Source organism: Anguilla anguilla, chromosome 18, assembly GCF_013347855.1.
Source record: "Anguilla anguilla isolate fAngAng1 chromosome 18, fAngAng1.pri, whole genome shotgun sequence".
NCBI lineage: Eukaryota > Metazoa > Chordata > Actinopteri > Anguilliformes > Anguillidae > Anguilla > Anguilla anguilla.
Window position 1 is genome coordinate 13,241,223 of NC_049218.1, and position 15,797 is coordinate 13,257,019.

Consider the following 15,797-nt stretch of genomic DNA (forward strand, 5'->3'; position numbering starts at 1 on the left):
CTGAGAGAATCTGTATTTCTTACCTCAATAAATAGAACAGTTATTATGCATTAACTTTTCCACCAGGGGGTGCCATTATACGGTGAAACAACAGTTCTTTCCAAAGTAGACAACTCAGACAGGAGTGTTCTGCAGTTAAATGAATAGTATTTGTTAATTTCTTTTGTTAATTTCTGTTTTTGTATATGTATTAAAGTAATTAATGTAATAAAGTCTGTTGTTTGTTAAAATGCTGTTTTCTCAGTATGCTCCCTATAAGAAGGGCAGTAAGCTGTCTAAGGCTCGGAGGGCCAAGCAGCTGGGCCTGGAGCCTGCAGCTACAGCGGTGATACAGGATCCCCAAAATCTGAACCTACGGGCCTTGGTCAAACCTCAGTGTGAAGGTACCTCCCCCCAAAGGCCAAACAGCCACTCTCAACTCTCTTACCAGAAAATAGACAGAATGTGTCCATTGAAATGTAGTTAATATGGTCACTCAGTGCTTGATTGACTTCGTTTCCTATCTCTGCATTTGCATAGCGCATGCCATTACTCGGATATTTCAATCTAAATTCATAATAGCCGCCTGGAAATCTACTAGAAATGCAGTTTTGGGTTATTTAATAGAGTGAGCACTAGAGGGCAGTAGAGTACCTTGAAAAGCTTGAATTGATGCAGGCCAAATTTTAGCTGTAAAATAGGACTGCAGTGTTAAACTTCCCTTCCTCCATCACTCATATACTGTATACTGTGGAATGTATGTGATATGCATTTGGTTGGTTTGTATTGGCAATTACATAAAGATATGGTCAGGCCAAAATGTTGCTAGATGGTGTTAAAACTCCAGTAAAGATCCAGTTGAAAAAATTTTAAAAATCAGATACTATGAGACTGACATAATTTAAAGTGAATCACCTTTGCTGTGGCATGCCAGCCGTGTGATGCTTTGTGATGCTCTTGTTGCCCTCTGCAGGGCTGTCCTCGCTGGAGGAGGTGGCCACGGGCGTAGCGCAGATTTTGGCCGACGCAATCGCCAAGGACAAGGAGACGCTGGCTTTCATTCGCTCGCTGTGAGTGCCCCCCCTCTTCTCTCGTTAAGCGCACAGAGAGCGCCTCGGCCGGCCCGTCCTGGGCCGCCCTGTTTGACCTCGCCCCCCTCTCTCCCCCGTCCTGGGCCGCCCTGTTTGACCTCGCCCCCCTCTCTCCCCCTTCCTGGGCCGCCCTGTTTGACCACGCCCCCCTCTCTCCCCGGGCGTGGCAGGTGCGATCGCAACCTCGTGACGCTCCACTCCTCCGTCTCCAAGACGGCTCTGAAGGAGCAGCAGCAGCCGCTGGGCGAGCGGGCAGGGAAGCCCAAGGACATCGACAAGTTCCACCTGTACTGTGACTTCACCAGCAACGTGCAGCGCATTCAGCACCACCAGGTGAGCTCGGCCCTGGGACTGCTCCCCCTGCTGGCAGACCCAGTTTAGTGTAGCTTCACTGTCATTGCTCTGAAAGGAACCCAATTGAATTGACGTTTACACTTTCACTTTTATACGGTATGACTGTGATTTTCCATGGTTAGTGCGATAGCAGAAATGATCTTCTTCATTGTGTGAATTCTTTAGTGTGTTGTCTGTGGGGTTTGATCCTCACTAATGACTGTACATGCCGACTTCTGTGAAGCGCTACACACTGGGCTGGTCTGGGGGTCAGAGGTCAGAGCGTTTGCTCCACCCAGGTGTCAGAGAGCTGGTTCAAGAGTGTCAGATGGCTGACTGGGAGAGTGGAGCTTCCTGCTGCATGACTCTCCAAACATCAGAGAGAGAAAAGGGAGGATGTCAGAATGCACTCACACACACACACTGACACCACGCATGCACACACACGCATGCACACGCACGCACACACACACACTCAGACATACTGCACAGATACTACACATACACACGAGCACACAAACTCACACGCACTACACACACAGACACACATACAGCTGCACACACATGCGCGCACGCACGCATGCATGCACACACACGCACACACACTCTCTCACACACACACACACACACACACACACGCACAACCCCACACACTCACGCACACATACACCCCCACTCACACACACATACACACACACACACCCGTATTGCTGCGTGTGGCGTTTGTGTGTGCTCCTGAAAGCGGTGCTGTCAGGCTGGGTTAGGCCTGGCCTCTTCAGTGGGTGGGGTGGCTGAGGGCGGTGCTGGTACCTGAAGCACGCTGGTTACTCAGCGCCGGTGCGGGGCCACATGTCACCGCGGGTCTGTCAGCGCCGAGTGGCCCCGGGCCCCGGGCCCCGCTCGGTCAGACGCGTGTCCCCTAGTCATTCCCCCCGCCGCTCCCCTTAACATATGTGACATGTCCCCGCCGCGTCCTGATTGGATTAGGGCCCCGGATTGACAGGCGTTTCTCCGCGGTGACAGCCGCTCGTGGCTGCTGTGGACGGGGGTCCGGGCGAAGAGCTGCCACCCCGGGTCGCCGCCGCCGCCCCCCCCCCCCCCCCCTCGGGAGAAAGAGCGCGACCGGAACCTCGCGTCAGGAGGAGAGAAGCCCTCCTGGAACGCCGCTAATTTCTCGTTACGTGGATTGTCACTGGGAGTTAATTTATTTCCCGCCGCGACCTGCTGGCTGTCAGGTTCGGGCGAAGGCGGACCTTTTGGTCCCGTCACCCCGAAACGGGGGGGAGAAACGTGGATGTGTTTTGACAGAAGGCATGTGTGCGCTCAGAAACACGCACGTCTGATTTAGCACGGTACTCCGGTCGCTTTGCAAAGGGCAGGAGAGTGGAGGAGTTGCGAGGGCACTGGAGATGGGACCGGAGGGTTTCGGGGTTCACACCACCAAGTGGGACAGTGCTGCTCTGCAGTTGGGGGGAGGGAGTGCTTTACCATAAACACTAAATGTCAATAATGCAGCTGGGAGTCACCTTGGAATGAGAAATGTCTGTGGAGAAATGTGTCTTCTGTGTTAACAGCTAATTAATGATGAAACAAAGTCTGATTTTATTTCTGAATAGTAGCCTATTAGTTACTGTAACTGGTGTTTTTATTTTTATCTGTGTAAATGCAGGTATTTATTTTATTCATATATTAATGGATTAATAGTTTCATTAAAATAAAAGCGAATCAATTTTAGTAACAAAATTTAAAAGATACACTTAAAAAAATGACATCATGCAGTAAAAAGACGATGTACTGTATAGTTTGCTGACTTAGTGAGACTTGGAAGACGCTAAATTCAAATATTTCAGAATGATTCATTATTAATTTGGTATACATTTTAATATGTCTATTTTGTCTTGTTTGGTGGGTTTGGAAATTGCAGTGATTTTGGAAAAACACGGGGGGGGGGGGGGGCATAAAAACTTTGGTATTGGTGGATCAGAGCGTTCCATTTAAGGTTTGCAGTGATTATCCCCATAAGAATGTGCACGGCAGGGAGAGCTCTCTTATGCTTATAAGTTAATAAGGAAATCTGTGACGCACAAATGATCGGAAAGATTTTTTTGGACGCTGCTGGCTGAAGGATGCTTCCTCAATGCTTGCTCAGTGATGTGGAATATAAAGTACGCCAGGCTCATGCTTTTCATTGCAAGTAGTAATTTTCTTTTTTTCCTGTCAGTCAGTTTTGTGCAGGGAAATCAAAATTTCCAGCTTTTTCTCTGACATGCTCTAAAACTATTTCGAGGAAACGGTGCTTTGCCACGAGACAATTGTGCGTTGGCGAGACTAAAGAAATTCTGGTTGTTTACAGAGAAGAGTCGCTTGTGCTCTGAAAACAGCGGGTGCATCGTTAGCAGACTGAGCTGTGTGCTCACCTGAGGAAAGCTACACGGCTAACCGCTCTCCTACACGCACACAAATGGTTCCCAGTCTGCGAATGAGACCGGAAGCCTTAAAGTGATGTATGCCACTGGATTTATTGGTGCGCCGCTATCCCAATGACCTAAAAGAATAATAAAAAAAACATTAATATAGTGGCAACTGTGACCAATCCCATCTGTTTGGGGTGGATGGATACACTGCTCTGGCAGTAATCGGTTACATGGGTAATTTCTGCATGTTGTAGTACAAAGTCAGCTGTACTTCGGTGATGATAAGAGAGCACCTGAGGCTGTAAGAGGCTGTACATGTCCATTTTATTTCTTTTTTTCTTTTTTTCTCCCTCTACTCATTTTTCTTCCTGCTCAGTAGACACACAGCCAACCAGAGTAAATCCTTTAGTCTGATTGATTATTGTTTGTTAGGTTCAAAAAGGGGAGCAGAAATTGATTGTGATTTTTTTTGCTAACTCCCACTCAAATGCTATTTGAGATCATTGTGTAATGGTGACCGTCATGAGTGCGTGTCCTTGCTGTCTTACACAGTCATGGTCGCACATGCAAACACACACACTTGCACACGTGTGTGTCCACAGCTTGGGATAAATCCTCTTCACACTGAGAGGTGTTAGTGGCAGGTGAGGCAGTTGACTTTGACATTATGGATTTACAGCGCCCCGGCTGGATTCAGGTGACCTGCACACCCTGATTGATTATTTACCCTTCTCCCTCAGATTTGCTCCGGTGCCCCCCCCACCCCCCACTCCCCAAGGCTGTCCTTCACACTTTCACTCACTGAGGTTTTTTTTGGTTAAATTTGAATTGTACAGTCTTGTGTTAATTTCAGCAGCGCATGAAGAAACTGGTGGAGGGAAGTCTATTACAGTGAATGTGAAATTAATCAACTTAATTACTGTTTATTGACTCTTGCTACCACTAGATGGAACACCTTTTTTAACTTAATTTCAGTAAATGGCTCAACAATTAATTTTTCACACTCATTAAAAGGATCTGATTATTTGTGCGACCTCAGTCAGACAGATGTCCGTCATGCTGGAATGTCCGTCACCACTGACCCTGGGTAGAAAAGCAGCTTCTGTCGGAGGGGAAACATCTGTCTGTCCGCGCGACGCTCGTGCTTATGTTGGAGCGGGACGTTTAGAACACATTCCAGCGGTTCCTCTGGCTTTCCGGGTTTCGGGCTTTAGTTTCGTCCGTGTCTGAAACTCTTCCCTCCTGTCTCCGCGTTGCTGCTTTCCTGAGTGAAAGCTTTCTCTCATTCCCTTAATTTCATTAATTTGTGACGGACAGGCGGCAGTTTTTCTGGAAAGCTCGTGGACGTTATGAAGAAGAAGTATTTTTGTTCCCTTTGATCAGTGCTACCATTTCTGTTTATTATCACTTAGCACATATTGGCCTTCAATGTGGACTTTTATTCTTGAGAAATGCTACCAAGATTTTAATAAAAGTATTTGCTTTATGGATTTAATGTATTGGCATATATTTCTGCCTGTGATGTTTTTGATAGTGAAACTGCACTAGTTTGAATTTAATAATGGATTTCAAATGTGCTTTTAGTTTTTTATATTCAGTTTTGGCAAGGAAAAACAATATAGGCAATTCGTATAGTGTGAGTTTCAAAAGCAGATTGTGAAACTGCTTTGATTCGGTATATTCTTTTCCAGTAAGGCAGAGACGTTATCTTTGCTTTCAGGACTGCATGTTACGGCTGATATTCTGTGTATTTGGGTTGGTATGAGTTGTGTTGAGCATGAAGATGAGATGAAAGCTGTTATCTTTTTCTCTTATTTACGTTATAACCAGCATATCTCATTGTTCAGTTATCCTTGCTGTAGTTCTGTCTGACATTTGTTTGGATAGTAAATATTTAATAGGAGTAGCCGGGCCTGTAGAATAATATTCATCAGTGTAGCTTACATTCCACATATTCTAGGGAATCGTGATTTCATTGTTTATGAAGAACACGATACGTTGAGCGTCTGAGAATCGCGGGAACCTGCCAAACGCGCTTCAGCGTGTCGTCTTCGTCTCTGGGCAGTGTGAACGCGCGGAACGTGCTGTCGCTGTGTGTCGCTGTGTGTGAGCGTGCGGTGCGCTGTGAAAGTGCGGAGCGTACTGTCGCTGCGTGTGAGCGTGCGGTGCGCTGTGAAAGTGCGGAGCGTGCTGTCGCTGCGTGTGTGAGCGTGCGGTGCGCTGTGAAAGCGCGGAGTGTACTGTCGCTGTCTGTCGCCGTGTGTGTGCGTGCTGTGCGCTGTGAAAGCCTCTGCGCGCGGGGCTGCTCTGGCGGCGGGCGAGCCGTGGGAAGGCAGGAGAAACGGGCGTTGGGTACCTGAGCCCGGGCCTCCGGGTCATTAACGCTGATCGCTTCTCCTGAACGAGCACGTCGGTGTCAGAGTGGGCTCGCGTTCACGCGTGTGCGTTAGCCCTTTCCCCCTCTCCGCATGCCCACACCGGAGCGACTGAGCTGTCCTCAGGGGTAATTCAGCGTAAGCGTGTCAGTGTGTGTGCGTGTGTGTGTGTGCGCGCGTGTGCGTGCGTGTGCGTGTGTGGTCTTTTTCGGCAGCGTACCCCCCTCCCTCCCCAGCGTGTCGTCAGGGTGCTGATTGTATCGGGTGCTGCAGCAGAACGGTGTCTCACCTCCCCAATGCGCTTCATCCTGGCTCCCGTTCACACAGCTGCCACTCATCTCCCAGGAGACTTTATTTACATGTAGAGGCGCCAGGGATTAGAAAAGGCTCATTGGCACAAAAATTGCCCTGAAAAAGTTTCTATACAAAAATATGTACTTATTAATTAGATATGTAATGAGTGAATGGGCCGCAGTGTTCGCTTTTTCAATGCTGTGTGTTTTCTTCCCTGGCTTTGACCCTTATGCAGCCATACAGTGCTTAGCAACGGAGGGGAGGGGATGAAAATGGAGATAAAGTTTATGTGTGAACTTCAGTTTAGATTAGTATTGAGTGAGCAAATTCCTGTGAGCCAGAACCTAAAGGAGAGGGGTTTGGGGAAGTGCCAAAAGAATGACTTTCATCATATTTCTTCCTGTGTTAATTTCTATAAAAATCAACGTATTAGGCGTTTGGATGTGGGAGCGGTACAGAGCGGCGTGACATTTGTCATTTCTGTTCTTCTGCTTGGTGTCCAGATTGATTTCCCCCACCGCCCCCCTTTTCTAAAGGTTTCTTCAGAAAAGGTCAGACACTTAGAACTGTGCTCAACAGCACGTCACTTTTCCTTAAAGCAAGAGGAGCGCAGGGTGGCATGGCTGCTTTCTATAGGGTGCGTTTGTGTGTGTGTGCGTGTGTGCGTGTGTGCGTGTGTGCGTGCGTGTGTGCGTGCGTGTGTGCGTGCGTGCGTGCTGCGCCTCGCCCCGTGTCCTCTGTCTCAGTAGGTTATATTTGCCTTTCAGACCCTAGCCATTAACCGAGGGGAGAGTCTGAAGATTCTGACAGTGAAGGTCAACATCCCTGACAGGGTGAAGAGCGAGTTTTGTAGGTGGTGTGTCAACGTCAGGTCCGTATCCCACTCTTCCTCCTCCTCCTCCTCCTCCTCCTCCTCCTGTACTCTACTCCTTCATCTCTGTTTCCATCCGCCTCTCTCCTCTGTGCCAGCCAGACTGCGAGTCTCATCAGGGCAGCTGTCAAAACTGCTCGATGTCGTCCTGGGATACGGTTGCCAGGCTCTGGTCAGAGGCCAGCGTTTGTCAGTTTATTCATTACGGTGTAAAACGTGAAGAACAGGCATCATTTTAACCCTGTCACGCTTGTATTTTAACCGTGTCGTACAGGTGTGTCTTCCGCACTGAAACCCAAAACCCCCGTCCGTCTCATTCCCCAACAGCTCTGGGCCCCGGCTGTAATGTGGCTGTCTGCTGAGAACTATAAACCCTGGATTATAGGCCATGTTGGAATTATTAGTTGAGACAAATTCAAAGACTAGTTTAAAATGGTCTGTATACATTCCTGCGTTTGAAACAAATCTAATAAGACTGAGAATATATTTTGTAATTCTCATAAAATTTTGGAAAATTAAACATTGATAGATGAAGCCCAACTGAGCTGTGTTCAGTCAGTAGATTTTATTTTCATACAGTGGCCCTTACCCAAGGTGTCTCTGGCTGCATGGCTGGGTTCATTCAGACATATGTAACAGCACCGTGTTTTAAAGCTAGCTGTTGTGATCAGTTCTTTTAAATTCCCTTTAGTTCAGTTCCCGTGCATGTGTTGCAAAATGGAGCCTGTTCATTTTTGTGCTTATATATTTTCATAATAACAAGTGGAGCCTGAATTAACATTTACTAAGACACCCTTTTGTTGCATTATAGAGCCTATTCATTTTTATACATACATATATTCGTAATAATAAATGGAGCCTAAATGAATATTTACCTAAAATATGCTTATTGTAAAATTGTTTATGTTGAAACAGACATTTCAATAAATTTTTGGTCTGCTGCTTTGAAGACACATTTGCTATGTCATGGCTCCAGTTCAGAAAAAGGCTATAATTTAATTTAAAAGAAACTATTAATTTATTCATACGTTCTGGCATAACGACATGATAATTCATAAATTATCTTTTTTTGTAAAATGTAAAGATTATTTTTAAAATAAATTATTTTATTATATTTTGAATAATAACAGAAATAGGTTTTTGTATTGAATTATCATGGCACATAAAAGCAATTAAAAAAAAATGTATTCTGTTTTTATATACGCATTTGTGTGTATGTGTACAACACATTTTACAAAGTGAGTTGAATTATCATAATTATCAATCCAAGTCATCATGCTGATTCTCAAATAAATGTCTTTTTTTTTTTTGTCCGGCATTGATAAAAATAATTATTTAATTCACTTTGAAAAACGTGATTCTGAAAATACTCAATTTCACAATGACATCTTCTGCAAGAATTTCTGAATTGTAATTTAAATATTCTTTGATTTAATAAATGGAAGTAAAGTCAAAACTTTTTGGACAAGAAAATTAATATTATTTTAATTGAAGTTTTATTTCTATTAAATGCAAAGATATTGTGAAACAGGGCTGTTTGAATATGTATGCAGTTATTTTTGTCTGTTCAGTTTCTTCACCGAGAGTCTCAGATTGCTCTTCAACAGATACTGTTCAAAAGTTTTGATGAAAATATTTAATTGTTCAATATTGCCTGTAAAACTGATTTAGCTGATTATGGGCAAAACACAGAAATAAATCTACATTCAAACCCTGCACTTTTTAAAACACATTTAATCAGTCTTTTTTTTTTGTATCATGAGAAATTATATTTGGGTTGTCATAATAGCTTGAACATGAAATATATCAAAAATATATTTTTACATTCAGGGTTAAGGTCTTTGAGCTCTTTGGCAGTTTATGTACTAAAAATTAAAATACAGAAGAATGGTATCGACCCATAGTAAAGATGCATAGTGGATAAGGTCAGTCTCACCCGTCTGGTCCTGTGTGGGTTCTGGCTCTTTTAATGTACCTTTAATTACTTTAATAAGCTTTTCTTGCTTGTGGGTTTATTTAAGCTCATGGTGAGTGCACTGACTGTGACCCAGCCACAGTACTTCACCTGCAAGGACCTGTCTGCTGTGGTCATACTCATACCACTGTAACTGCAAGGTGCAGACCTTTTTGATTAGCACACCTGTCAATCAAGCAGTCTCTCTCGACCTCCGCCATTGTTATATTTTTTTAAAGCACTGATTGATTAGGCATATTCTATCATGGCAGGACAGTGTTTACTGGCACTGTGGCCATGTGCATTTGATCCTTAGTGTTTGTAGCTTTTACCATAGTTTTAATCTGTAGCTATGTATTTTGTCTGTGTGACTTGGGAGGTTTCCATGGTGTGGTTATCATATCCCTGTTTGTCTGTAGTCTACATAGAGACCCTCCCAGCCTCATACCCCCACTGGGATAGGTGCCTGGAGAGTGATGGACAGTTGAGCTGGGGGGTGGAGGGGTGGAGTTATTCCCTGTGTCCTGCTGACTACCTGCAAATCGAAACTGAGTTCTGCTCTTGCCTGTGTTCGTCCTCTGTCCTCCCCCGGCACACAGGCCATCTCTCATTTCTCTTTGTCCGTCTCTGTCATCCTTTTACTGCAACATTCACTAACTGTAACCCAGTATCTCTCTCTCTCTCTCTCTCCTATTGAATGTCGTTCTCTTGCTCTGTCACAGTCTCTGTGCCTCTCTCATACTGGAACAATCTGCCACCGCAGTGCTGCTGCTCTCTGACAATGGCTTGTGCATTCAGTCAGTCAGTTCATTTGTGTGCATTCCCTGGGCCTGTCGAGCAAACACAGCGCTGCTGTTACCTACTTTACAGCCATCTGTTTATTTCAGTGGATAAAGACGTCTCGGGGACCGTTTACCCTTAGTGTGCGGTAAAACAAGTCATTCCTTTACACGTCTGCTCGTTTCAAGAAGAGAGGCGAAGAAAGTGAATTTTGAAACCCCCCGGAGACAAAAAGGGGTTTTTCTCATTCGCTTTTTATGGAAATCTTTCAGAAGCGATCTGTCAGTGGCTCGTCCTCAGAAATAGTGTCGCAGCGCATAAGTTATTTGACAGACTGGGACATTTGGAGGAAATTGTCTTTGCGACAGATGAAAGCTAATGTTTTCAATGTTTTTTGTTAGGCTTCATTCTCTCAAGATTGCTTGTGAGATGTGGCTGCCTGTTGTAAAGATGTTGCCTTGTGCTTGTACACTGCGTACTTTATGAATATAGAAGAGACATTAGCTTGAGTCTTTTATCTTCTGAGGTATATTTAAGCTCGCTCCAAAGCAAGCCAGCATATTTACACTTTTCCCCAATCCATATATAACTAAATTTGCAATAACTATCCCCATGTGCTGCATGCTGTTATTACTCTATGTAAATATAATGTTCGTACAGAGTTTCTGTGAATGGGTGTGTGTGTGTTTGTAGGTGGAGGCCGAAGGGATATGCCAGTAATGAGCTCATGAAGATCTTGCATGACGCAGTGGAAGATTCTTACAAAAGACTCATACAGCCGCTGCTCTGCCGAGGGTATAGGTGTGTACTCGTGGTTTTCCTGTGTGTGTGTGTGCACGTGTGTGCGCGCACGTGCGTGTGTTTGTGTGTTTGCATGCGTCTGACAGCATCTGTACCAGACGTGGGCTGTGTCTGTTTCTGGATTTCCTTCCAGCTTCTTCTCTTAATTAACTGGCTCAGTCATTTACATAATTTGGCTGCATTCTTCAGGAACTCACAAATGACAGCTGATGACTGTTTCTGGCTCCCTGCATGAAGTGTTTTGCTGCGGTCTGATCTAATTGAGTGCACTGGCATTGGTGTTAGTGAGCAAATGAATAAGATAACTCCATACACCAATGCCAGTGCACTCAATTAGATCAGACCACAGTAAAACATTTCACACAGGGAGTATACACCAGCTGGTGTAAACCTGCATATACACCAGCCCTCCAGGAGTGGAAATTCCTATCTCTGGTATATAGAATAGGCACTTGGGCGTGTGTCTATAGCATCTTCTTCATCTTTCTCAGATTTTTTCCATAAAATGTACTTGTTTGTCTTTTGTGGTGTTTAATGTTCTCTGTCCTCCTCGTTTCTCAGGAGCAGCTTGACCGCCAGCGCGGAGAAGGAGTCCATCGCCATGTTCGTACGGAACCTGCGGCAGCGGCTGCTCGTGTGTCCCGTGCGCGGGCGCGTCATAATGGGCGTCGACCCCGGATTCCGCCACGGCTGCAAGCTGGCCATCCTCTCACCCACCAGTAAGGCCACACGCTGCCCCCTGCTGGTCGCTGCGGCCTGGAGGACCTCGCTGTGCAGTATTTCAGGAGCAGTGTACTTTAGCATTGACTTACGTTTCCATTACAGAAAGTAGGCATGCTCCAAACTTACACACTGGAATGATCTGATGTCACTAAAATGTTATAGTGACACTAGAATTTTATTCTTTCTAATAGTGATTTTTGCCAGGCCTCTGGATCACACATGTTGTGCGTTTCTGAGCAGTATAAACCTGGCCCTTGGATTCAGTCAACCTATTAACTTTGACTGACAAATAAATGTGTGTGTTCATTTGTTTTCCTTCACAAAGTTTGACAAACAAACTTTGATGATTTCTGAACTTGACAAACCATGTGTGTAGGGAAAAACCTAGCGCTTGCATTTGTTTGTCAGAGAATGCATTAATTGTGTGTAGCAGCGTTTGTGACCCCGCCCCTGTTACAGTAGAACTATAACTAGAGCTTGGTGATTGGTGAATGGAGAGGTGAGTGGCAGCCCTGAACCCCAGAGTTCCTCAGTAAAGCTAAGGGCCACAGACAGATGAGGTAAACATGGAGGGCAGGAGTGACCGTTTCCCAGCATGCTCTCTCTGTGCTACTCCTCCCGCCGCGCTGGGTTTGCGCTCTCCCTCCGGGCAGCTGATCGGTCGCCTGCCGGGCCGCGTCAAAGCACCGCCGCCGTGGCGTGTCCTCCTCCGCACGCCGTCACGTCAAGCGCCCCCCCCCCGTGTCTCCTCCCGTGCCCTCATGACCCCCTCCCCCCCAAACTTGCCAGTCACTGTGTAATGGTGACAGGTTTACTGACCTCAGACCACATGACCGCCTGCTGCAGCTGTCCAATCAGGTTTTCTCTGTGTCAGCCAGACAGGAAGGGGCACCTCCATAGGGCACTCCTGCCAATACGGATGTGTGAAGGAGAGAGTTGGTAGTTCTCTCTCTCTCTCTGTCCCCCCTCTTTAATGGATTTTCTGCTCTATTTCGAAGGTCAGATCCTACACACTGATGTGGTCTACCTGCACCAGGGGGGCGGAGCCAGGGAAGCAGACAAACTGCGCCACCTTATGATGAAGTACAGGTAGGGCCTCCCACTGACACAGACTGAGCCTTCCTGCCTTCCTTCAGAAATCAGACAAGCTCATATCAAGCCTCTCTTATGGTACTGTCTGCAGAAAGTAACATATTCAATTGCCTAATGTAGTCAGTGAACAGAAATATGAAAACACAAAGCAAAAATCCTTTTCATAACGCCCCATATTACATCTATGATGTAAATATGAGAGTTTCATTAGGAGACATTCTCATTAAGACTTACGTAAGATTCACAGTTTTTATGTGCTTCTTTTGTTTTTTTTTTGTCTTTCCTCCAAAAATAAGCTGTCAGACCGTTGCCATCGGCAATGGGACGGCGTGTCGGGAAACCGAGGAGTTCTTCGCCGGTCTCATCGCCCAGAAGTTCTTCCTGCCGCTGGACGTCTCTTACTGGTGAGAAGGACCCTTTAAAAACACCTGGAGTCTCCTCTTCTGCACTGTCCGTGTCTATCAGGAAATGTTCCCACTCTTCAATCCTTTATGGTGCTGTACAAAAGGGCACAGTCAACTGAACCTGAGTGGCTCAGGGTGACATCCATTCTGTTTGTTTTCCTGTTCAGCAGCAGTTCAGGTGCATTTCCTTCGTAACAGGTGCCCTGATTAAGGCTTGAAGGGGGATTTCCTGTTATAAAATAAACGGTGCTTTTCATTATATGAACATGTTTAATTTCAGATAGCACTCTGCTAAAGTGGTAGTGCTGAATTTTTCAGTGTGATTAAAGCGAAAGGAAATTAAAGTGTCATGATGTTAAATTGTATTGACAAATCGCACATTTCTTAATAGATCAGAGACGCATTACTGTATTTTAAACAAACACCTGACAGCCTGGCCGAACATGATGATGAAATGTAACAATGGAAACTAATAGTAGAGCAGTTTCAAGGGCCCCACAAGCCTTTTGCTTTATAGAAGCATTCATCGTATGCGTAGGAGCTGCTGTTTATGATTTTACTATGGTTTCATGATTTACATTTCTCTGTGTTTGGATTGGATCATCAGCTATTGGCTTTCAAAGGTCATATACTATTAGCTCTTCAAATTTCATACCCATATCTAATATGTTGTATACTCAGTACGTTGCTGTACATGCTTGCATGAGTTCCAGTGGGGGGGATTTCACTGGCAGCTCATTGCTTGTGTGTGAGCTGTGATGTAAAGCTAGTGGAGATCGCAGGCCGTGCATACTAATGAAAATAGCACTTTGTACGAATGACCAGACATCGCTCCTGGGTGGAAGAGAGAAGGCTTGAGTGTACAGTCAGCGCCCTGCTGTGAGCTGAGTGCTGGTTACGCGTAGCATTCCAGGCTAAATTTAAACATTATCATCGCGAAAACCGTTTATCACACTAATAATCTCTGTTACTTTCAGAAAGGAGCAGGCAGTAAAGTCTGAGGTTGTGGGGTTTGTAACGCATTGGGAGGAAGTGGCAGCTGGCAGGATTGTGTCATTCTTTAGGGCTTTAATGGCAGGTAGCCCTTGTTTGATTGTCCCTAATTACTAATTAAAAACAAATAGTTCTTACTGTTCCTAGAACCAGCAGAGCTTCATAAGCTTTAATCCTGTTTAAATAGAGGCAGTTTTTTTACACTCCCATTGTTTCTCTCGCGGACCTGAGTTTACTGACTTTGTGTTTGGACTGGAACCCGGCCCAGAACCAGTCAGAAACGGGCAGCGGTGGGGTTTGGCGTTACGGATCTCTTGGCGGTGCCAGGTGCGCGTGCGTGCGTGTAGAGAGAGAGAGAGGCTCAGCCTGTGCCCGTCCTGCCAAGTGTGCATGACAGGAAGTGCAGCGGATGTTGGACTACCGTTTCTGATTAGAGGCCCAAAACTAATGGGACCTCTTGCGCTGACAGAGAGAGTTCCCAACCCTGCATATCTTCAGGCAGCTTCTCACCCCCCCCCCCACTCCCCCGTCCTCCCCCATCTGCGCTAAAATAAAAAAAACGACAGCAGGGCTGCAGAGACTCCAGAGGGTCAGGGGTCACGGCGATGGGATTTGCAGTTCGGGATTGGGGGCCAAGTGTGGGATGCAGATGGGCTGACATACATTAAATCACCCACTTTTTTTTGCTGCGGCTTTGTTCAGACGTAGAGGTCAGTTCCCTTTTTTCCTTCTGAAGGTTTTTTTTTATTTTTTCGTGTCTTTATTTTCCTGTGACATATAGGAATGTAAAAAGGCTCTCTGAAGTGCTCTCGAATGGCTCTCCTGTATCCTTGTGCTGTTGACCTTTGACCTCTCCAGTACAGGCTTTAATTCAGCATTCATTCTCCTGTCTTCTGGTGACAGGACAGCCGGTTTGACTGACTCACTGATGCTGGATTCAATCAGCGAGTGGCTGTCCAGGGAATTAGGGCTTGAGTATCTGTTTAAGTACAGTATTCTCCCCAAACCATCCCAACCCCCAATTCCCATTCTAAAAATCAATCAAGAAGCAGTTAGTTTTGGGCACATCCTGGTTGGGGTCGGGATGTTGATCCATGTGGAGGTTATCCAGCAGAGAGTTCTGCTGTCTGTAATTCTCTGTTATGTAGTCACAGGTATATGAAGCAGACAGGCCTGCTGCAAAGTCATGCTTCATTTCAGGCATGTCAAGTATTTAATACTTAAACTTGATTTAAACTCAGATGTTTTTTATTTTTTTAAATTTTTTAAATAAGGTCAAGTGAAGCAGCTTAAAATATTTGTTGTTGCCAAATCAGTTTGTGCCTGAAGTACGTCTTTATTTGTGCTGGTTCACACAATTCTGTCTGTATCTTTTAAATGAAAATGGGAGTAAGGGCCATCGATGTCACATGAACCTTTATCGACTCTGACTTCATTTCCCACGATAATTTGTTCATGTTGTAAAGCTATTGAACCAGTATGAATCAGTCATTTTAAAACACTTCCCCCTTCTTTTTATTATTCCCATTTTGGGATTCCCATTCTTCCCATTTTCCCGATTCCCACGGGTGTCCTCTGCAGCGTGTGCTGCGCAGCCGTCAGTGATTCTCCCTCTGCCGTCCGCTCGCAGTGCTGCGCAGCCGTTGCTTCGGCAACGCGCTGCTGGAGCAGTCGCCGGATTGGCACTTGCCTG

General features: G+C 45.5%; 1 protein-coding gene across 1 annotated transcript in view; it reads left to right on the plus strand.

Annotated features, from left to right (window-relative positions):
* srbd1 (S1 RNA binding domain 1) overlaps positions 1-15,797 on the plus strand; it is an 83,953-nt gene that overhangs the window by 4,509 nt on the left and 63,647 nt on the right. The window contains exons 7-14 of the mRNA XM_035399482.1: positions 245-383; positions 953-1,049; positions 1,241-1,403; positions 7,254-7,357; positions 10,785-10,892; positions 11,454-11,611; positions 12,614-12,704; positions 13,004-13,111. Of these exons, the coding sequence (XP_035255373.1) occupies positions 245-383; positions 953-1,049; positions 1,241-1,403; positions 7,254-7,357; positions 10,785-10,892; positions 11,454-11,611; positions 12,614-12,704; positions 13,004-13,111 (968 nt within the window). The remainder of the gene's footprint in view (positions 1-244; positions 384-952; positions 1,050-1,240; positions 1,404-7,253; positions 7,358-10,784; positions 10,893-11,453; positions 11,612-12,613; positions 12,705-13,003; positions 13,112-15,797) is intronic.